The sequence below is a fragment of the Pogona vitticeps genome, chromosome 1 (genome assembly GCF_051106095.1).
Source record: "Pogona vitticeps strain Pit_001003342236 chromosome 1, PviZW2.1, whole genome shotgun sequence".
Taxonomy (NCBI): domain Eukaryota; kingdom Metazoa; phylum Chordata; class Lepidosauria; order Squamata; family Agamidae; genus Pogona; species Pogona vitticeps.
Genome location: NC_135783.1, coordinates 234,865,919 through 234,889,682, shown reverse-complemented (window position 1 = coordinate 234,889,682; position 23,764 = coordinate 234,865,919). Strand labels below are relative to the sequence as shown.

The following is a 23,764-nucleotide window of genomic DNA, read 5'->3' as shown; positions in this document are numbered from 1 at the left end:
TCTCTTTATTTTTGAAAAATCATTTCATAGGGTACAGCTGGCTAGGCATGGACCTGGTGAGAGATGCTTATTTTAGTATTTTTACTTTTCAAATATACTGTGCATTTGCATTCTACAGTGATGCTTATTCCCAAATAAGTAGGTCTAGCAGAATAAATTCCATTTTATACCTGTGGTCATGATGGTAGTATTATTTCAGTGAGTTTAAAATGTAAAACTCTGTGCACTCAGCAGTCGTCCTTTTCCCCACAGGTGGGAAACCAACCAACTAACCAACCTCCTCACTCACTCCCTATCTCCCTTTCTTTTAGAAATTATTTTCTGCAATAGGTGAGAAATGGAGAAGCAGTTGCAAGGGCAGAAGGGAGAAAAGAAATAGTACTGATTGTGCACTTCACAACTGACATGATGTACATGGCCATCTCAATCAGCACAACCACCCAAGAACAGTGTCTAAAATAAGCTGGTTTTACCTGAGTGGATATATGGCACTTACTGTCCCAGTAGTCTGGGCTACTCAGAGCCCAAGTGGCATGGGGTAGAAGTAGACCTGTACCTGCCCAGAGCTTAAGGTAAACACACAGACATAATGGCTGAAATCTTGTTGCATGGTATAGTGAGTAGCAGTGGGAAAGGCCCATTGGATCAATGGAAGTTATGGAGGAGTTGACTCACAATTCCTAACTGATTCAGTAGATTTGTTCTAGTTGCAACTTACTACACTAAGCAACACAACAGTCTTTCAACCGTTATTTGTTGCCATTGATTTTTTTTGACGTACCCCATTGTATTATTCATTAGTTTTGTTGCAAAAAAACCCCAAAACACCTTAAGCAAAACTCCAAAAACTTCCAATAAAAATGCCCATCACAAGTAATGAGGAAAAAAAAGTTACCCATGACACATATATACAAGCTGAAATACTATTATCTCACACAATGCCTCCCTTTTGAAATAAAACTTGGTGAATGTCTTAAATATTGCTTCCAATTTCCACCCCGGGTAACTGCAAAGGATTTGATATCTGTCTCCAGGTCTAATCATCACCTGTAGTGTGCAAAATGAAAAGTCTTATATGCCAAAGAGACTTCTTGGATATTTTACATTTGACTGGCATGAGCTAAAACAAGGCTTCAGTGAGAGAGAAAATGACTATTTTGCAATATGATTTTAATGAATTAGGATCAAATGCCAAATGGCTTCTAGTTAACTTTGCTTTAAGTTGGGAGGTGGGGGAATGCCCTCTAGGACTGTTATTCTGGATTTTAAAAAAAGCTACACTGCACTTATTTAAGAGTTAAGGACACAACTGGAAATTCTGATGGACCTCCTATCCTTGGAGGAGAACAGCAAGTAAGTGAACATATCTAGTTACATACTGGGATCAATATGAGACACACTGTGTAATATGGGAAAATATCTGGCCGAGATTGGCCTCAGGGTTTTTCTTTTATATGGAAGTATTATATGGGGGAGGGGCAGTCACCTTGGTTCTTGAACATTCAGCTGGAAAGTATGCATCCTGAGAAAAGAAATACGCTGCAGTTTCCCCCTCCTGTATCCAGTCTGACAGGCAATTCATGGAACATCTTGCTAATGGTACATCTTGCCCATTTGCTTCCTGTTAAAACTTTCATCCAAGTAAGAGTCATTGCTAGCTTTCCATCCTGTCAGCTTTCCTCTTCTTCAGTTACATTACCATGCAATGTTTCTGTTACACTACATTTTTCTTCTGCCATTATTACTGTAATAATCATTACTGTCAGACTTATAGGTAAACATAAAGGTTCCCCTTGACATTTAGCCCAGTTGTGTCTGACTCTAGGGGGCAGTGCTCATCCCCCATTTCCAAGCCATAGAGCCAGCGTTTTGTCCGAAGACAGTTTTTCGTGGTCACGTTGGCCATCGCGACCAGACACAGAATGCCATTACCTTATAGTTCTTATCGTCAGACTTAAAGTTCTGTAGATAACACACTAATTTAGCTGTCCCATATTGGATTATTTCCCCCTCCTCCTGGTCAACTTCTTTGTTCTCTACAGCAAGAACAGAGCATGCCTGAGCATCATGTGTTGCTTTCCAAAAAGCTGAGATGTTGGCTGCTCTTCAGTGGGAAGCAAATGGCCTGGTTTACAGTATATGAAAACCACTATGGACACACACAATCAGATCACATCTAAACAGTGTTCAGCCTGGTTGGTACTTAGAGGAGAGGCCACCAAGGAGTACCAAAGATCTTCAGGTGGGACTAGGAAAGAATTCTACCTGAAACTGTAGAGTATTGTTGCCAGTGAGAGCTGACAATACTAGACGGACCAAAGCTCAGTATAAGGCAGTTTCCTATACAGGCATATCTATGTTAAAATCCTATGGTAGCAGCAATTTTCTGTATCCTATATGGCAAAGAGAGCAGGTTTGAAGCAGAAATGCTTTTGAGATAAATGTCAGCATTCCCGTACAAAGAAAGCAAGTTTAAGAACCAACACATTAATAACTAATTAATAAAATCAGCCACATGTTCTCCTCTAGGAATGGTGGTTTTCCATTTGAAGAGCTATCCTTCATTTTGGTGGTGCATGTCCCCCATTTTGGTGATGTATAAGTGGTCCTACTCGCCAGTGAGTTTCCCTGGCTGAGCAGGGAAAGTAGAGGCTAATCAATACTCTCTCATTTGTTAAATAAACCAGTTTGGGATATTAGGTAAGACACAAATGACATACACTGATATAACTACTGATGAATGACATGAATGATAAGACATGCCATCCCAATTCTGTATGAACTTCAGATATGAGATCAGTCCCAGGACTGGACATCCTGAAAACATTGTTAGATTGCTCTCTAGCTAGGTATTTCAATAGAACTACAATGACCTCAGAAGCGGCAGAACTTTTGCTCTTCTTTTCTTCCTGTGTATATATGTTTTCAGTAAGGTGCAGAAAATACAAGGCACTGGGAACTTCAGAGTTATTAAACTCTGTGCCTCATTCATTCATTCATTCATTCATTCATTCATTCATTCATTCATTCATTCATTCATTCATTCATTCATTCATTCTCCATTTTTATCTCAAGGCTGTGTCTGAAAATGATTACCTAGTCACACAAGAGTGTAGTTACCGCAGTGGTTCCCAACCTTGGATCCCCAGATGTTCTTGGACTGAAATCCTCGCCAGCACACCTGGTAGTGAAGTCTTCCGGGAGTTTTAGTCCAAGAACATATGGGGACCCAAGATTGGGAACTGTTGATATAGTAGATAGAATGATGGACTAGGACTTTAGAAGATCTACATTTAAGTCCCCACTTGGGCAGGGGAAGGACTGGTAAAGCACTCCTTAAATCTCTCACTTACCTGGAAAGCCTGATTAGCATCACTGTAAATTCTGACTTGGTGACACATACACATGCAGAGAGAGATTATCTCAGAGTGGATGACACAAGACTTATGGTTTACATATGCCCTCCAGCCATTTTTGAAATTACTACTACTACTACTATTAATATCAGTATTTGTATTAGGGTGTTTTTTTTAGCCTCACTGATCCCATTTGTCACTGCCACTGATAGACGTATGCTACTGGGGGAAATTTGCTTTTTTCTTTCTGGAAGGAGAAAAAAAACAGCTTGAAGACTCTGCATCATACAAAAATGCCTTCATTGCAACTGAATGTCAGCAGAAACTGCAGCAAGAATGGGAAACTCTGTGTCAATCCCTGGTTTCCAGCGGTGCGGACTGCTAATTTTCTGTGAAGGGAACGGTGAGGGCCTCCAGTGGGTGATGGGGGAAAGATGGTCCCCCACTGTGGGAAGTTACCAAGGTCTGGTTACTATTAAACATAAGCTAATATTTCATTGCCGTGGTGGGCCATGAGCTTGTCCAAGCTTCCCTCCTGATGGTCCTTTCCCCATTCATCTGTTATGGCCTTTTTGCCATTTCTGATTGCTTCATCTCTCTTGAGGGGCATGTCAGCAAAGGAGTCCTGGGTGAGGTGGGAGGAGTACATCCATAAATGTAGTATCTTGGGACATTTCTTTCGCATCCTATAATATAGCCCTATGAGGAGATGGGACATTGAGCTAGATGACATCTGTTACTGTTTTTAAGAAAATAAGCAAGCTTTAAAAAAAGAAAAAGAAAGAAAGCACAGTTTGCTATTTGGTAGAAGAAGGAGTGCATCTCATTTTTTCATACTGGAAACCGAGCTTGATTTTCTGCATCCTGGAGTTAATGAGAAACAGGTGCATGGCAATCTGACAGCGTTTCTCAGTCTTAAATCTCAGGCCCGTTCAGAATGAAATGAATAGGATTGCTATTCTTTTCCCCCCTCTCTCACTTTGACAGACACACACGCACGCATGCACGCACGCACGCACCCACCCACCCACACACACACAGAATAACAGCAAAAATCACAGAGTAGTGACATTTTGGTTTAAGAAAACACGTTAGTTATGTTGGAAAACTAAAAGGTGTTGACTTAATTCTTTGCCCTTAGCAAATTTGCCCCTTACAACTTGCATCTTTCTATTCATGTCAACTGATCTTCTATAATGAAAATAGCTCAGGTTTCAAGATGAAAGCAAATCTTGCAGCACATTACTACGAATAAGGACAATACCTGAGACAGGAATTTCCACTATGCATTTCTTGGAAGTGCTCCTGGAAGTGTTCCAAGGAGAGCTTCCTGGCTATTCAGGTGGCAGTGGAGACTAGACGTTCCTTTTGCAAATTTTGACTAGCACACCTGCCATGAACTCTCACCATGGAGAGTTCATCAGTATCCTTGCCTAGAAATATCTGATCTAGCTTCAGTCATTAATGCCATGTAGCCTCAGGATTAGATTACTGTACTAGATTGTAGTCTGCATGGGGCTGCCTTCGAAAACAGTTCATAACCCTCCATTATTTAAAAAACACAGTTGCACGGGCATTCATTGGGGCGTAGTGCCATTAGTCTGACACTCAGTCACCTTTGCTGGCCACAGTTCGTTTCTCAGCTCAATTAAAAGTGATGGGTTTCACCTTTAGATCTCCAACCACAGAACAAGCATAACTTCAGAAATCAATTATTCCATACAACTCCAGCTGAGTAGTGGCACTGCTCAGTCCCTGCTCAGATGTAAGCATCAGAGTCTTTTCTGTTGTGCCACTGAAACGAAAGAACACAATTCCAAGCAAAGTCTACCTGGTTCCATCTCTACTTTCCTTTTAGTGCACCATACATTTCACAATAGGCTAGTTTTCTCACTGCTTCTGAACACAGCACTAGGCTGTGACTGTGGATTGTAAACTGCGCCTAGCTTGCAAGGACAAATCAGAAGAATACAAACTACATAGTGCAATCTGGCAGAAACAGTGGTTTAAGTATATGATTGGCTGCTAATCTGTTTTAATTAAAAGGGCGCAAGAGTGCTGTTCTGCTTAAGCCATATATGCACACAAAGGTTCTGCTGGCATAAGTCTCAACGTTTTGTTGTTCTCAAAAATGTCCCATGTTGAGCTAGTAATTTGAAATGTTGTGAGTGATCGATTTGATGAAACAACAAGTGTTAAACTAATCTGATAATAACTGCACAGATGAAGCGATTAAAAAAGGGCTGAAAATAGGAACGCTTCAATTTCAAAACAGGAATTTTATATGTTCTTTTGTATGTTGGTAGTGCACTTTATTCAGGCTTGTTGAGAAAACCATTTTTTTTTTTTTTGGTTTGGTGAAGGTCTAAGCAGTTGTTTAGAAGTAATTTAAGTTTTCATGACCTTTTGCAACTGCTTTTTAAATTAATTAGTTTATTATTTATCTATTTAAACTAGTTTTACCCCACCGTTCGCCTTTAAAAGGACCCAAGGTGGCTTACATCACTAAAAGACAATATTTAAAAGGTAAAAACAGTATATATGTACAAATATTTTAAAAGAATCAAATGAATGCCGCACTAAAATGGCAAACAAAATCAATATCAAAAACAAATTCAAAGCAACAAAGCATAAACTTTCCAAAGTTTTATCTTACACAACCTCAGTTTCACTGTGAGATTTGAATACTCTGTTTGTACAGATCAAAAATCTGTGTACAGAAGTACACAAAGAAGGTTGTTAACATGGAACTGAAAGCTGAACCAACTTGGTTTGGCCAGAGAGATATTTGCACATACAGATTTGGGGCTAAAAGGCCAATACAAACTCAGGGAGCATGAAGGGCAAGCAGAAAACAAGTGTAATTTGTCACACTGCTCGGCATCATTACTGATCACAGGCCATGTTTGTTAAGGTTTCTGTCTCTCTCCCCCCCCCCCCCCCCCCCAGTTTCCTGTCTTTGTGGAGCTTGAGCCAATCAGCACATGTTTTTTTTTAAAAAAATCATTGCATGTTTTTATTGAATATAATAAATTTTTCGGTCATTGTGATATTCTTATTTAACTTATTCTGCAGCTGGATAATTTTTGGTAGGAATGTCAGTAAGATACAGTTGTCCAAATAAATACTTGGATAAACAGATAGAATTCAACATGTGCATCCACTCGCAAGGATTTGAAGGCCATTCTCTTGCCTTCAAATATTTTGGGGGAGAGAAGATTCATATTAAATAACGAATGCTGCCAAGCCTCTAGACAGTTTTGCCAAAGAGGCTTCTGGAGACTTATGCCAAGCAATAAGATATGGATGTTAGTTGTTGCATCTTAATAACACGGAGCTTAATGGCATGTTTGGTAATAATGATACAGAGTTTTGGAGTTCAGCTTGTATAGCTTGATGGTAAAAGTTCACTTAAAAGCACAGATTATATTAACCAGATAAATATATGAATCAACACCCAAGACTTTGCTTCCCATTCATTCCAACCAGTCTGCTCCCTTAAATAGTAACACAGAGTGGCTCTTATTCACCCACTTTAACCCCTGAATCATGGAGAGCCTAAGAAGACTGTGGTTTCAAGAAAAAAAGAACCCTCAACCACTGTGGGCTACAGGCAGAGCATATTCACCACTTCGTGAATTGGTGACTTCCTGCCTCACTTTTGACACACAGGGCTGCCTTTTCCCACAGAAAGCTGAAAAGTTAAGGACGAACACGATGCAGTAAATAGAAAAAGGCATCTCTCTGGCTTCCTGATGCTCCAGTCAAGTCCCTTAGGTTTGAGAAACTGGAGCACGTGACCATCGTTGCGACACATTTTGCTATGTTTTGTAAATAAGTGCCAGGATTATCTTCTCTGTGTATGTAAGAGAGGGAGAGAGATGTGTGTCATTTACCTTGGGGAGCGGTAGCAGTTCTCTGAAGGTTGCTTCAATGTATTGAGAATCCTGTCACAACCAAGAACGAGAAATTTAGCAAGAAGTTGTCACCTTCCTAAGAAACAACAACAAAATCGATAGCCTCTGGAAAATGCCCCCCCCCCCCCCCCAGTTTGGCTTCCTATAGGCTTCAGAATGCTGGGAGTTCCATAACGCTGAAAGCGTTTTTCACATGTGGTGCTTCAGATGCCTTGGATATATTGTTTCTGACCTCAGCTGGTTCTTGAAGCAAGGCAGCCCTGTATCTTTCCATGGCATCTTGCCCCGAGTGCTGAAGAGCACACCAGCACCTTGACCATCTCTGCTCTGACAATTCTTCAGCATGAAAGAATTTTGCAGAGGAAGAATCTTTTACGATAAGGTCTGCTCTGGAAAGGACAAATAAGGCTTTGTTTTTCCTATTCCACTGCCGAGAAAGCACCTCCCCACTGAAGCCAACCTCTCATCTCCTCCAAAGAAAGAATCACATGAAGCTCCTAAAAGGAACAATATGCCCCATTCCTCCATCCCACCGGGCTAAAATCTTCCCCTTCAATTTCATATATGCTACTTGGTTGCTGGTTCTTTAGAAGTAACAAGTTATACTTGGCATAACCAAGGGTGAGGATCAGAAGAATTTAGCTACAGTCTATAAAAGCATATTCCAAATAAGACCAGTTAGTCTTAAAGTAATACAAGACTTTTTCTGGCTGGGGGATTCTGGGAGATACAGTTTTTAGAATACTCATCACAATTCTGGTTGGGCTGCGGTGCTACATCCAGTTGGGTCTCAGGAGCACAGTGCAGCCTGAAGATTGTGATGGTATATTTTTGAATTTACTGATGAAGGAGCTGTGGTTTCGCTGGCCTTTTCCAGGTCTCCGTCAATTGTTATGTACCTCCCTTGCCATATAGTGAGCAGCTATACTTCTTTGGGAGCCTATCAGAATTTGTCAGTTGGGCTGGTTCACACGTGGGGCAAAGAAATATAATGAAAATGGGAAAGGTACTTGCTGAATGTCTTAAATGGTTGATAAGTACAGGTAATGCCTAAACTAGATTACATATACTGACCACAATTGTTTAGAAGGTACTGATGATAAGCCAGAAACATGAGGATATTAAGTAATTCATGAACTATAGTTGGTTTATGCAATTAAGAGTGGCTTGAATATAAGATCAATACAGGATTAAGTTTATATATTGACAATTTATGTATGTTAATTATTGGAGGTTATGTAGTCAGAATTATATATCAAATGGATTTGGCCTAAAGATGTTAAGTAGGGGAATATGGTACATGCAGTCAGTATTGTATGTTAGATGGATACCTGTATATGGAAAATATTCTCCCCGATTATGTGTTTTGTGTTTTGTGTTTGTTTTGTATGTCTGTGTTATTAATTAATAAAAAATTGATTTAAATAAAAAAAAAGAATTTGTCAATTGGGCTGAAGAAGCAGGAGAGTGTTGATAATCATTTCAGTATACCTTATCCCCGGTATAATTGTATTGGAAGCAACAGCAGGATGGGGGAGAGTGGTGGCAGTGGACATATGGTCCACAAGAGTGTATGACACCTCAACAAAGCAGATATTTATGGGGTCCCACATGCACTTTGCTGGTAAGACAGTGATATTATTGAGGCACATGTTAAGAGGTTGCTAAGAGCAATAAGTGGGGAAGTCCCATTCTGTTTTTGGGTACTGGGTTAGTTTTGCTTTGATTTTGAGAAAGTAGTTGGCATAACACCGCAGGGAAAGATGAAGACACAGATTGAGCCTTAGAAGAGGAATTTTAAAGTTGCAAAATAGCGTGTCCACCGCTCTGAGTCAGTGTTAAAACATTTGGCACACATTGTGTCTTATTCCGGAGAAGCTGGAAGACTTCTGCTCGTATAAATAGTCCTCAGGAAGAGGACAAAAGAAACAGAGATGCCTCACTTTTAATTTTTGTCTTTTGAATGCTGTCCTGCCATCAAAGAAAGGTGTGCTTAAAAGTATTTCCCCCATATAATGTGCTTTTTCAAGAGAATGAAAATTGGATAAAGCAACACATGTAGTCTTCAAACTTCATAAAATGGGATAAACACAGATTCACATAAGTCTTGGAAAAGTTGAGCCAAGGTGACCTAGCATTTGGCTTGCCAGGGCTCAGTCAATGACTGAAATCTCAAGGCATTGCTGTACTTCTCCAGGCCTCCAGGTAGGGAGACAAATTTCAGGTTAAGTGGTATTGGGAGTGGAAAACCTTTACTATATTAATTGGTTGAAAACCATTATACCCATCTCCATCCTTGCCCAGCTGGTGTCAGGGCTTCCTGGGTCAATGTTTGTTTGTTTGTTTGTCTGTCTGTTTGTTTATAAAAAATCTTGTAAAAAACCCATATTTATTGGGTACTGAAAATATATATGAGTGTGTGTGTGTGTGTGTGTGTGTGTGTGTGTGTGTGTGTGTGTGTGTGTGTGTGTGTGTGTGTGTGTTTTACAAGATTTTTTTTAGTGGCACCATATTTTTTTAGCCGCGCCATTACCAGTTGTCTCTGAGCAGCGTACAACAATATTAAAACTTTAAAAACATTAAAACCATTTAAAATAGGCAATATTATAATAGTGGTTGTTGTGGGTTTTTCAAGCTCTTTGGCCATGTTCTGAAGGTTGTTCTGAAGGTTGAGGGACAGCACTCTGTGCTCTGGTGTAGTAGGCTTGGGAGTGCGGTATTTATGGCTGTGAGATAGGCTTTTGTCCTTTTTCTGTAGACGGGTGATTAGTGTGTCTTGTTGTGGGTGTACTTTTGTGCTAAGGAGAAGAGATTATCTCTCAAGATGCCGGCCACAGAGACTGGCGAAATGTTAGGAAGAACAACCTTCAGAACATGGCCAAAGAGCCCGAAAAACCCACAACAACCATTAGATCCCGGCCATGAAAGCGTTCGCGAATATTATAATAATATCCTATATTAAAAACAATAATTAAAACATTAATATTAATAAATCCTGCTGATCATACAGCCAGCTAAAGAATACTATTTAATTCAAATGCTGGCTAAACAGAAAAGTCTTTGCCTGGTGCCGAAAAGCCAAAAAGTGTTGGAGCCAGGCGGATCTCTATAGGGAAGGTGTTCCAAAGTTGGGGGGGCAACAGCCAAGGAGGCCCTATTTTGACATGCCACCCCCCTCTTTCAGGGATGGCACCTTTAGAAGGGCCTCCTGGCCTGATCTTAGAGGATGGGCAGGCTCATATGGAAGAAGGCAGTCCTTTAGGTAAGGGTGAAGTTGATATATTCTCTGCAGTTGTAAGAAGGCACCCCTGGACACCAAGTCCACCTGGGCTTCCAAAGTCAGACCCGGGTCAAGGAGCATCCCCGAACTGTGGACCCTTTCCTTTAGGTGGAGTGTAACCCCATCTAAGGCAGGGAAATGGCCCTTTAACCTATCTGGTGGAGCACCTACCAGCAGCACTTCTGATTTGTCTGGACTGAGCCTCAGTTTATTGACTCTCATCCAGCCCATTATTGAGTCCAGCCACGAGTACAGAACGGCAACTGCCACACCTGGATTGGAAGAGAATGAGAGGTAGAGCTGAGTGTCATCAGCATATTGCTGACTCCTCATCCTAGTCACGTCCCCCTAGTGGTTTCATGTAGATATTGAATAGCATGGGGGAAAACTATAGAGCCCTGAGGATCTATACGCAAGCACCATGGATCAGTGCTACTGTCCCCCAGCACCGCCTTCTGGACTTGATCAGCCAGGTAGGAGCAGAACCATCATAAAACGGTGCCTCCCATCCCAGCCAATCTGTCCAGAAGGACACCATGGTTGATGGTGTTGAAAGCCACTGAGACGTCCAGGAGAATCAACAGGGGTGCATTCCCCCATCTTTCTCTTGGCAAAGGTTGTCAAACAGGGCGACCAAGGCCCTCTAGAACCATCCCAGTCCACCCACTGGGCTTTGGGTGGCTGCCATCGGTAACATTGCACCAATTGCAGAAGTACCCTGGCCAGAGCTGCCCTGCCTCCCTGCGGTACTGACCACTTAGCAACTGAGTGGGGAGACTTGTCATCCTGCATCCTCACCAGAATGGTCAGCAGTGCAGTGAGGTGGGGAAGCGCCAGCAGGGCTGCTTCTGCAATTGGCGTGATGTTACTGACAATGGCCACGTGTGTCATGTGAAGCCCAGTGAGTTGACTGGGGTGGTTCTGAGGGGAAGGCAATGGGCCTCCATGGCACCTTGGTGCCACAGTTCATAATCATATCCCAAGGGATACAAATACAAAGCTCCCATGCCTTGAAAAGCAGCTGGTATAGCTTTACACAGAGCCAAGGAGTGTGGTGTCCTCAGAGGCAAGCATTTATGAGGTACTCAGTTCTGGAGAATGGGAGGGGCCCTTTCAGGGAGCAGGTAACAGCCTCACTCCATCCATGGGTAGGGTCAGCTTGGATGTTAATCTAGCTAAATTTATGCAACACCAGTCTCACTGGTATTCATAGAAGATTTCTGTAATGTTCTGTGACTCATTGCAACCAACTGATGAGGTGTTGGGAGTGTCTCTCAGTTGCACACTTGGATTTATAGCCAGCCATATGCACAAGAAGTGCCCCCAGCACCTAGTTTATTAGCCACAATTAGTTGCAGAAAGTTATGCAGATCCTATGCAAATGCCAGTAAGGATCCTGGCCTTTCATTTCAGTGGAGTTAAGCATGCACTTTCATCATTTAAACCAGTGGAAATCCTGGACATTAGTTGGCTTGTGCCTTAAAACATTTAAGTGAGTATCTATTTATAATTCTTCACAAGGAAAGCTATGTGTGTAGGAGGGAACTGACATGCTGCTCAGCAGAATGTTCCTCTCTTCTCCACCCTCGCTGGTGTTCTCTTTCTCTCTGCAAATGTAACCATTTGGGATGGACCGTATCCTCCTTTTGAACATAAACTGTGCTTGTTGCAGATTCCTGTTATCCAAATTAGAAATTTGTGGCCTGGCATTGTTAAAACTTTGCACAAAAATTACATTAAACGTGTTTGCTTTAACTGGCTATGCTTTAGCAATGATTGCTGTGACTCGGGAGGCAGTTTGTGTTTTTTTCAAACAAACGAACATAACCCTTCTTCTGTGATGTGTGTTTCTTTCCAAACATTCTGTTTTATTCTTTAGAAACTAGGTTTAACCATTAAATGCAGCCCAGGATGGACTGTGCTGAGGCAAGGGCCTCAGACTCCTTTGTTTCCCTCCTAATGTGCTTCTGTAAGTTGTTTTCTTCCAAAATCCCAAGGGGGCTGTCTCCGTTTCAGTGTATATAACACAGCTGTAAAAATACTGGGGTCATCCAGGGGCAAATCCTAGTGCAGTTTTCTTATTGAAATCTTGGGCAGTTCTGAATATTTTAGCATCATGGTAGAATTATATTTCAGTTCCAAAATGCGATCATCCCTCTTGGCGTCAGAATCAATTGCCTAGCTTTCTGCCTGCAGAGAAAGCTATACAGTTGAGCAGGCTCAGTAATGCAGCTGTGTTTTCTAATTTTGAGTAATGGCTGAGGAAAAGCTCACATCTAAATATTGCACATGGTCTTCTGTTGTATAACTACTACTGAATGGTCTTTACCAATAAATAAAAGGAAGTTTCCTTTGGATTTTTCCATGGCAAATGGTTCTCCCCTAGGATTAATCTGTCACTAATAAATTCTATGTGGCGCAAGGCCATGGAAAAACTTTCAGTACGTAAAAAGCAAAAACAAGCGAGGGCAGGAAGGGAAAATGTCTGTCTGTATGTGCATGCGCATGTGTGCATGCGTGTAAATTCATTCTTCATGAAAGGGACAGGTTTGGCATCTTTAGAGATACAGTCTTGTTTCTCAGGGTCTTGACTCAGTAAAAGGAAATTCCCTATGTCTACATGAGGGAGAGAGATTCTTCCATTGTGATGATTAGGAATAAAAATACCTTAGCATATTGTACCTCGATTTACGAACTTAATCCATATTGGAATGGCGTTCGTATGTCGAAAAGTCGAGGCAAGATTTCCTGTAGGAATGCATTGAAAACCATTTAATCCATTCAGGCTGTTTTTCGTTTGTATGTCAAGGCACTGTTCATAGGTAGAGGCATTAGTTCCCATAGGAACTAATGCAAAGCCAGTTAATCCATACTCTACCACTAGGGGAAGATTTTTTTATTTTTTTCTTCTTTTGACCTAAGATGAACTTAGGTCAAAAAAAGGGCAGGAAAGGGTTTCTTCTTCTTCTTCTTCTTCTTCTTCTTCTTCTTCTTCTTCTTCTTCTTCTTCTTCTTCTTCTTCTTCTTCTTCTTCTTCTTCTTCTTCTTCTTCTTCTTCTTCTTCTTCTTCTTCTTCTTCTTCTTCTTCTTGGTATCTCCATCTTTTTTCAGTACATACAAAGCACCCTCTGCCACACTTGAATGCAGCAAGTTAGCCAGGGAGCACACAGTTCTCACTTCCAGACTCTCACTGCTGTCTCTTAGAATCTGATGCTTGAGGTAATATTTTCACTGTATCTCTTGAGAAGGATGGGCTCTATCGCTGTGACGCCAGATAGACTTGGCTGTTTTGGAAGTTTCAAGCATACGGTGAGGTCTCAGTGCACATAATTATGTAGTTATAATGGATATCATTAACTATAGTATGCATAATGTTCCTAAGTTGCTAGATTTGTTCACATTGTGCTCTCCAGATGAAGTATTACCAAAAACCCATTTGTTCTGTCTTATTGTCTGAATAGTTAGAAGTATGTGCATTTCAGGATAACAATACTGAGAGAATAAAATGATAGCTAGTTTCACAAATTACAAAACTGGCTATGGATTGCCTCTGTAGCCAGTTCTATGGAACAGACATTATGATTTTACTAAGACTGCAAAACTGACTTGCAAGGAGGGGTTGGTATTCAGTCAGGCACCATCTTGGTAGAATAACCATCACAACTCGACTAATTCTTATATCATTTTTAGAATGCCCAGTTATATTTATAATATTGATACGTAGCATCAAATACATGATGAGCTATGTGGTATCTGCTTCCCTGAGATAATGCTTAGAGCTTGGAAATAACTAATTACTTGAGTACCAGTAGTGGAACTGAATTATATTATAAAATAATGAAACAAAGAGTTTCAATATTCTTTTTTGGTGTCACTAGTCACACGTTCTAGTTAATTTCAAAAACTACCTTTGAAGGGCATTTTTAGGTATTTTTAGAAGTGTTTTGGGGAAAAAAAATCCACATTGTGTGCCATCCTATATTCTTAGTGGGAATGCAATTATTTTATTCGCACTGGCTTTTGTAATTCTGTAAATATTTGCAAGGCGCAATATCAGAATTGGCTGGTAGATGTAACTGGAGTATATTTCCTATATTTTCCTGGCCTGCCCCTAATGCCAGTGCAGTACAATGAACATTACAATTGCGACAATAGCCCATTGTCAGTGGTTTTACTACCTTTTGCTGGCTGAGGAAACCTGACTGCTGAGTTTCATTCAAACTGATTTTTCCAGGCTTTTCTCCTAGACATTTTTCTTCTGGTGAGGTCTTAACTGTGGATAATTGTGCCAAAGGAATGGCAGACAAGCAAATATTGTGCTTGCAAACTTGAAGGTTGTTGTGGTGCTTTTTCTAGACCAACTTTCTTTGAAGTGTCTTCTCATTTGAAGGTTAAATTGACTTCTGGAAAGACTTGGTAATCCGATCTTTTGCCTGAAAACAGTGAGGGGCTGAAATGGATGCCCATAAGCTCCACCCAGAAGTCAACCATATCTCAGGACCTTGCTGTGCTTAACATGAAGATCCGACTGGGATGACCAGACATGCTGGATGAGTTTACAGGCTTTCCTACAACATGTCTTGTTGTATGGATACTGGCATTTGTTGCCAACTTTTAAGGGGGGGGGACAAGGGGACAGAGTTTAGATTTATGCATGCATGCCCACCACTAATTTAGTCCTCTGTGGTTTCAGGGATAACACTTGGATAGGTTTATTGGGAATTGAAGGAGAAACACAATTTCCATGGCTTGGCATCATTATGGAAGGATTTATTTAGCCCAGACGGTGTTTCCATTATTTGGTGGGCATTTCCTCTGAAAAGCAAATTCAAAAATACATGTCAGCACTTCCCATTCTTTTCCACTTATTCTCCAACAAAAGACCTGGGAAACAGAAAAAAATGAGTCCCTCACCCAAGATTTGCATCGCAGAGCGATGGCAAGCAAGCAAATACTCAGTTTGTAAACTTGAAGGGTGCTTTGCTCTTTCCAGATCCGAATCTAACAACTTGCTTAGAAGAGACATTGCCTTTTCATTTGAAGGTTAGACTGACCTCTGCAAAGATGTGCTAATTGTTTAGTAACTAATATTCAGGTGCTAACTCTCTAGATCTTTTAGGAGTTTGCTTGTTGTGGTTTCTATAACTACTAATCACCGAAGATTGCAAAACCATGTCCTTTCCTTTTTCCATTGCACACTTGGTTTTCTATCTGTGAAAGCGTCACCTGCCTGCTTTCCAAAAAGGGCAATGAGCACTAATCTCATGGATGTGAAATGCACCACAAATCTCTTAGAGATACAGATAGATAGTGCATGTCATGTAGAAGAAAATGTGTGGCCAATTTTTAATAAGGGAAATGAAACCTCTTCCACCTCTGTTCAGTATTAAGAGTGAAGTCCTTCTTCCACGGTTGATTTCCTTTAGAATTGATACGTTTGTTCTCCTTGCAGTCCAGGGGACTCTCAAGAGCCTCCTCCAGCACCACAATTCAAAGGCATCCATTCTTCGGCAGTCTGCTTTCTTTATGGTCCAGCTCTCACTTCTATACATCACGACAGGAAAAACCATAGCTTTGACTATTCGGACTTTTGTTGGCAAGGTGATGTCTCTGCTTTTTAAGATGCTGTCAATGTTTGTCATCGCTTTCCTCCAAAGAAGCAGACGTCTTTTAATTTTGTGGCTGCTGTCTCCATCTGCAGTGATTATGGAGCCCAAGAAAATAAAATCTGTCACTGCCTCCATATCTTCCCCTTCTATTTCCCAGGAGGTGATGGGACCAGTGGCCATGATCTTAGTTTTTTTGATGTTGAGTTTCAGACCGTTTTTTGCACTCTCCTTGTTCACCCTCATTACAAGGTTCTTTAATTCCTCCTCACTTTCTGCCATCAGAGTGGTATCATCTGCATATCGGAGGTTGTTGATATTTCTTCCGGCAATCTTAATTCCGGTTTGGGATTCCTCCAGTCCAGCCTTCCACATGATGTATTCTGCATATGTTAAATAAGCTGGGGGACAATACACAGCCTTGTCGTACTCCTTTCCCAATTTTGAACCAATCAGTTGTTCCATATCCAGTTCTAGCTGTTGCTTCCTGTCCCACGTATAGATTTCTCAGGAGATAGATGAGGTGGTGAGGCACTCCCATTTCTTTAAGGACTTGTCATAGTTTGCTGTGGTCCACACAGTCAAAGGCTTTTGCATAGTCAATGAAGCAGAAGTAGGTATTTTTCTGGAACTCTCTGGCTTTCTCCATAATCCAGCACATGTTAGCAATTTGGTCTCGAGTTCCTCTGCCTCTTCGGAATCCAGCTTGTACTTCTGGGAGTTCTCGGTCCACATACTGCTGAAGCCTTGGAGGATTTTGATCATAACCTTGCTAGCGTGCGAAATGAGTGCAATTGTACGGTATTTGGAGCATTCTTTGGCACTGCTTTTCTTTGGGATTGGGATGTAGACTGATCTTTTCCAATCCTCTGGCCACTGTTGAGTTTTCCAAACTTGCTGGCATATTGAATGTAGCACCTTAACAGCATCATCTTTTAAGATTTTAAATAGTTCAACTGGAATGCCATCACCTCCACTGGCCTTGTTGTTAGCCAGGCTTTCTAAGGCCCGTTTGACTTCACTCTCCATGATGTCTGGCTCAAGGTCAGCAACTACATTGTCTGGGTTGTCCGGGATATCGAAATCTTTCTGATATAATTCCTCTGTGTATTCTTACCACCTCTTCTTGATGTCTTCTGCTTCTGTTAGGTCCCTCCCACTTTTGTCCTTTATCATGTCCATCTTTGCACAAAATGTTCCTCTAATATCTCCAATTTTCCTGAACAGATCTCTGGTTTTTCCTTTTCTGTTATTTTCCTCTATTTCTTTGCACTGTTTATTTAAGAAGGCCCTCTTGTCTCTCCTTGCTATTCTTTGGAAGTCTGCATTCAATTTTCTGTAACTTTCCCTATCTCCCTTGCATTTTGTTTCCCTTCTTCTCTGTGCTATTTCTAAGGCCTCGTTGGACAGCCATTTTGCTTTTTTGCATTTCCTTTTCTTTGGGATGGTTTTTGTGCTGCCTCCTGTACAATGTTACGAGCCTCTATCCATAGTTCTTTAGGCACTCTGTTCACCAAATACAGTTCCTCAAATCTGTTCTTTACTTCCACTGTGTATTCATAAGGGATTTGGTTTAGATTATACCTGAGTAGCCCAGTGGTTTTTCCTAATCTCTTCAGTTTAAGCTTGAATTTTGCTATGAGAAGTTGATGATCAGAACCACAATCAGCTCCAGGTCTTGTTTTTGCTGACTGTATAGAGCTTCTCCATCTTTGGCTGCAGATAATATAATCAATCTGATTTCGATATTGCCCATCTGGTGATTTCCATGTATAGAGTTGCCTCTTGTGTTGTTGGAAAAGAGTGTTTGTGATGACCAGCTTGTTCTCTTGACAAAACTCTATTAGCCGTTGCCCTGCTTCATTTTGAACTCCCAGGCCAAACTTTCCTATTGTTCCTTTTATCTCTTGACTCCCGACTTTAGCATTCCAATCCCCTAGAATTAGAAGAACATCTTTCTTTGGTGTCAGTTCTAGAAGGTGTTGTAAAACTTCATTAAATTGTTCAGTTTCAGTCTCCTCAGCAATGGTGGTTGGTGCATAAACTTGGATTATTGTGATGTTGAAAGGTCTGCCTTGGATTCGTATTGACATCATTCTATCATTTTTGAGATTGTCCCTGCACGGCATAGCCCACAGCTTTTCTGAGTTACTCAAGCCCCTTCACCACGACAAGGCAGCAATCCATGAAGGGGCATCATCTGGCGTGCTCTGGTCCATGGGGTCACGAAGAGTCGGACACAAGTAAACGAATAAACAAACGAATTGACGACAATGATGATGATCTGCAGAGCTGGAAGGGATCCTGTGGATAATTGAGTCCCGCCTCTGCCAAGGACGCTCAGTGGGGAATCAAACTCCCAACCTCTGGCTCCACAGCCAAATGCTTAAACCACTGAACTGTCCAAAATTTGGCCTTGTCTCCGTCACTGAGCTAGATGGAATAATGGTCTGACTAGATTAAGGCAATATCTTTAGTGTTCCAGTGGTTTAGGTGCACTGCACAATCCTTTCAGTGTTTTCTTGAACTCAGTGAACTGGGTGAAGTCCCAGTCCTCAGTGAAGGACTGGAGATAAAACCAGACAGCATGGTCTCAATTAGTAGAACGAATTATTTCCAGACAGTTTGGCTACTAAGATGTTCATCTCTGACACTCTCTAGATGTCGAGCTGGATAAACACATTGGCAAAGCAAACTACAATGTTCTCTAGACTCACAAAGAGAGTATGGCTTAATAAGAAGCCGACGGCATATACCAAGATCCAGGTCTATACAGTGGTGCCTCACATTACAACGTTAATTCGTTCCAGCGAAATCGCTGTAGAACAAAAACGTCATAATGCAAAAATAAAAAGCCCATTGAAGCGCATTGAAACCCCTTCAATGCGTTTCAATGGGCTGGAAACTCACCGTCCAGCAAAGATCCTCCATAGGGCGGCCATTTTCGGTGCCTGTGCAGCGAGGAATCCATCCCAGAAAACAGCGGGGAGCCATTTTGTTTACCCGGTGGCCATTTTGAAACCGCTGATCAGCTGTTCTAAAATAATCGTTTTGCGAAGAATCGGTTCCCAAAGCAAGGAACTGAGCATCGCAAAGTGAAAAACCCCCATTCAGACCATCATTTTGCGATTGCAATTACGATAGCAAAAATATCATCTTAATGCAGTTTCGTCGTAATGCGGGGCAATCGTAAAGCGAGGCACCACTGTACAGACTGTATACTGTACAGTATACTCCTGTGCTGCAATGAGTCCTGGACCCTTTGTGCACGGCAGGAGAGGAAGCTGAACACTTTTCATATGCGTTGTCTCTGACGCATTTTTGGTATCACCTGGCAGGACAACGTTCCAAATAGAGTAGTCCTAGAACGAGCTGGAACTTTTAGTATGTATACATTACTGAAACAGCGACGTCTACATTGGCTTGGGCATGTTGTGAGATTGGCTGATGGTCGGATTTCAAAAGATCTCCTGTATGGAGAATTAGTGCAGGGAAATTGCCTCAGAGGGAGACCACAGCTGCGATACAAGGGTATCTGCAAGCAGGATTTGAAGGCCTTAGGAATGGACTTCAACAGATGGGAAACCCTGACATCTGAGCGTTCAGCCTGGAGGCAGGCGGCGCAGTATGGCTTCTCTCAATATGAAGAGACACTTGTCCAGCAGGCCGAGGCAAAGAGGCAGTCCTGAAACCAGCAAAATCAGGGAGCTGGACAGGAGACAGATTGCATCTGTCTTCAGCGTGGAAGGGATTGTCACTCTTGAATTGGCCTTCTCAGTCACACTAGACACTGTACCAAGACCTCTATTCAGAGCACGTTACCATAATCTCTCGAGACTGAAGGATGCCTACTGCCATTGCCTAAAACATAGGACCACACATTTCTAACTTTCTAGCTCTCTGTAGGTATACTGGTCACATTCATGAAATCTAACATTATTTTATGTTCTAGTGAGCCTCAGTTTGTTGTCTGCAGCTTGCCTCCAAGACAGACAGCAGGAGTTAGGATCAAGCATTTCCATTTTCCCTTCTGCTGCTTAATTTTATATCATCTTGCCTGATGAAGAAATAGCAATATCGAAAACGTGTGTGCTTTTTTTGTGCTCCCCCCCCCCTTTTTTTGGTTGGCCTGATAAATATTATCACCATACTATGGATACTGGCATTTGTTTTATGTCAACACAACTACCCTGCTTTTGTATAGGAAGGTGGCATACTAAGTAATTTTAGGTCATATGTTTCAACTCCCCATTTAATTCAAGGATGGGCAAAGTGTGGACAGGGAAAGAATGATTTGTTAGTGCTGAATATATTAACAATCACCCCAGCCCATAAAGGTCCCTCCCAACCAATCCTAGTAAAGGCAGTGTTTTAGGTTACAGTCAGTCCAACATATAATTGCCCTCAAATGTCCAGTTTTTTAAAATGAGAAGAAAACTTTTGGCCACTTCATGTTTGTGTCATTGCTCTTTCCTCTGAATTTTTATAGTCCATGTGGTCTCCAAAGGGTCTGAGGAGTAGCAAATGGTACCCTAGACCCGCCAAAGTTGTCCACCCCCATTTCATTTATATCAGATAAAAATGCCCTGTACGCTCACATTTTTTGTTGGCTTTTGTATTTTTTGTAGGACATGGTAGAGTTTTTCTACTGTTATATTTGTTCTGGGATTCTACCTGTTTTTATCTATTGGAAAGTATTAGAAAGAATCGTTCAGCCAAAGGTGAGGAAAAAATGTCCCATCCATTTAATGGGAAAGAGGAGTACAAACTGTAAAATTTAAAGTATGAAAAAGTGTAACTTTTTGAAAAGAAGAAGGGGGGGGAAACCCTAGTAAATTTGACTTAAAATTCTGAGATCTAGTTTCAAAGTTTGTTTTCTATCATCCTGCCATTAATTCCTACAGTTTTCTGCAGTTGGCATGATAGAGGAATGTTTAGAAAGTGGCTCACACTCAAGCATTTTCTAAGCAGTTCCCTTAAAAAAATGCAAAATGTCCTCTGCTTCGTAGTGTTGTTAACCTTGTCTATTAAGTTTTAATCAAGAGCCAGAACCAAAGCTTTCCTTATCTAGGCTTTTGACATGAGGGGTGACTTCAAAAAGGCAAACTTAGATCTAAATTTTGGCATGAAATCAACTCCAACGTAACAAAAGATGAAAGTCTGGCATTTTTATGGATTTAAATTCCTTCTGGTTATAAACAACCAATAGTTTAACAAAGACTTTGCAAACAATTAAACAGCTCTTTATTCTTATTGTTTTAAATTATCTCTTGGCACGAGTTGAAAGTCCTTTCCTGAAACCAGCTTTTGCATCTTTAATGGGGGAAATGGCTGAACTGTCTCTTTTTTTTTATTTAAAAAAATTGTTTTTGTTTTTAAGGATTGGGACGCTGGAATATGCACATCTAAGATGGAAACATCCACCTCAACAACTGCTGGGAAGAAAGAAGGGAAAAGCACCCTTCTGGAGGGGAATGCCTTTAATGAAATGGGGAAGAAACCCATTCCTTTAGGAGCGGCAGCAGCAGCGGCAGCAACAGCTGTAGTTACCCAAGGAGGTATGTTTTTTCCTGCTTCCCACACTTTGAAACCAATGGGGGCTTCCTTTCATTAGAGTTTAATAGGAACAGAGGCTTATGCCCATGTCTGCATATGGTGAGTTTATTGCGGTGCTTGGTCTTTGAGTTCTTAACATTACAGGAGATGGAAATAGATAGTTTGTAGATTCCATGTGATTACAGAACTGAGGCATTTAATTAGGCAATTTTTTGGACTATGGCTCCCCAGGCTTTCAACCAGCATTGGCTATTGGCCAAAAAAGTAACTTTACTCTAGAGATAGTACTGATGAGCAGTTGTTGCTATTCACTGGCTACCAGGCTAGGATGGACATTTTAATTCATCCGGGGTGGAGGGGAGAGAAAGTAACTTCCTGTATTTTAGCGAAATATCACCATTTATAGATAACTGACTTATTTTGTCTGGGGCCTTGAAAACAGGGAAAGCGCAGAGCTTTGGGATTAAAAGCATGTGTCAACCCTTGTTGTTTGCAGATAATCACAGACCTGCATGGTTCAGAAAAGTTTAGAGCTGTTCAACTAAAAATCATCTTTTGATCACAATGTTTTTCTTGATGGTTACTGAAAAAACCATGGGATGGATTCAGATTAGGATGGCCCCTTGGTGACTAATCTGAGGAAAAGTGAGTGAGAAATGATAGATGACACCTTCTTGAAAGAAAAATAGTCATTCGGGGGTGGGGTGGGGGTGCAAAATAGAACTTCATAAGCCTGAACTGTCTGGAAGGATGTAAGCAGTGTTGGTATCTTGTGCGTCTTGTGTGTGTGTGTGTCTGTGTGTGAATGAGTTTGATCTTTAAGTGAGCTTAGACTTTGGTTTCCTTATACACATTTCTGTTGGCCTAAATAGATATTATCTATTTATGCACATTCACCACATGGTGAGGGGAGTGCTCTAGCCCCTCTCCTTCTATCCTCACTTCCATTTCCCTCTTCCATGTGGAGGACAATGAGTCTGAAGGAGGATCCCAAGAAGACACTGGCACTTCATACTCATTTCTCTGGAAATACAAATACGAACCATGGTACCACAAATGTAGTGGTGGCCCAATCCCACGCCCCCGCACAAAGAAAAACCCAGCCGGGCCACTTACTCAGCTGTGTGTGGCACTTGGCTCTATTGTCATCATGCCAGAAAGAGTCCACCTGGCTCTTCCATGCCTCCATGTGTAGCCTGCCACTTCAGCGCAGAGGCGGTAAGGGGAGTCTCCTTGCTTGCCCAATGCGTGGTCAGCTGTGCAGGGAGGTAGGCAAGAGTCAGCCAGGCTCCTTCCATGATTGGTGTGATGACAACAGTGGAGCTGAGCACCATGTGGAGCCCAGTAAGCGGCCCAGTTCTGGTTTGGGCCACTGCAGCACCACCTCTGGTGCCACAGTTCTTATTAGTTTCTCCAGGGAAACATACAGGAAGTGTCCATGTCCAGTTGTGAGTCATGTGGATAAGCCCTATGGATAGTGGAGTCCTCCTTCATCAGATTCATCACCTTCCATATGTAAGAGGGCTTCAGAAGCGATGACAGAAGGAGTGGGGACAGAATACTTCCCCATTTCCTGTGAGATAAATATATATAGTTCCTGCACAGACCCTTGGTGTTTTGATTGCTTTTCTGGGAACTTCCCAACTTTTTCTTAAAGTCACAAACACTTGGTGCACTATTTGGTTTCTCAGGATTAAATTCTAACACCTGAAGTGTGTTAGGTATCTAAGGCTGCAATCCAATATATATGTTCTTGAGACAAGGCGTCATGGATCTCAGTGGAGTTTACTTTTGAGTAGGTGCCCATAGGATTGCACTGTTGGTCCTTATGAATGTAAGCGGGAATTGGCTCTGTCCATGTCTCAGAGATGTCCTTATCATTAAAGTGAGAGAGGCAGCTACTGATCATAGAAATGGCAAATTGTGCCACATCGTCTACCTAGAGCGTCCCCACCACAATTATGATGACTTTCTTTCTCCCTACCTTTCTCCCCATCTCCCTTTACCAGGCCCATCACCACGTCTCTCCCTCTCACCTCCACATCCTTA

The 23,764-nt window shown here is 41.5% G+C and overlaps 1 protein-coding gene across 2 annotated transcripts in view; it reads left to right on the top strand.

The window, feature by feature from the left end:
* GLI2 (GLI family zinc finger 2) overlaps positions 1-23,764 on the top strand; it is a 284,491-nt gene that overhangs the window by 45,195 nt on the left and 215,532 nt on the right. Inside the window, exon 2 of one of the 2 annotated variants that reach the window (XM_072985243.2) lies at positions 21,540-21,717. In XM_072985243.2, coding sequence (XP_072841344.2) covers positions 21,570-21,717 — 148 coding nt within the window. In that variant the 5' untranslated portion in view covers positions 21,540-21,569. Of the gene's footprint in view, positions 1-18,658; positions 21,718-23,764 lie in introns of those variants that run through there. The other variant, XM_078377808.1, reaches the window with a different exon arrangement.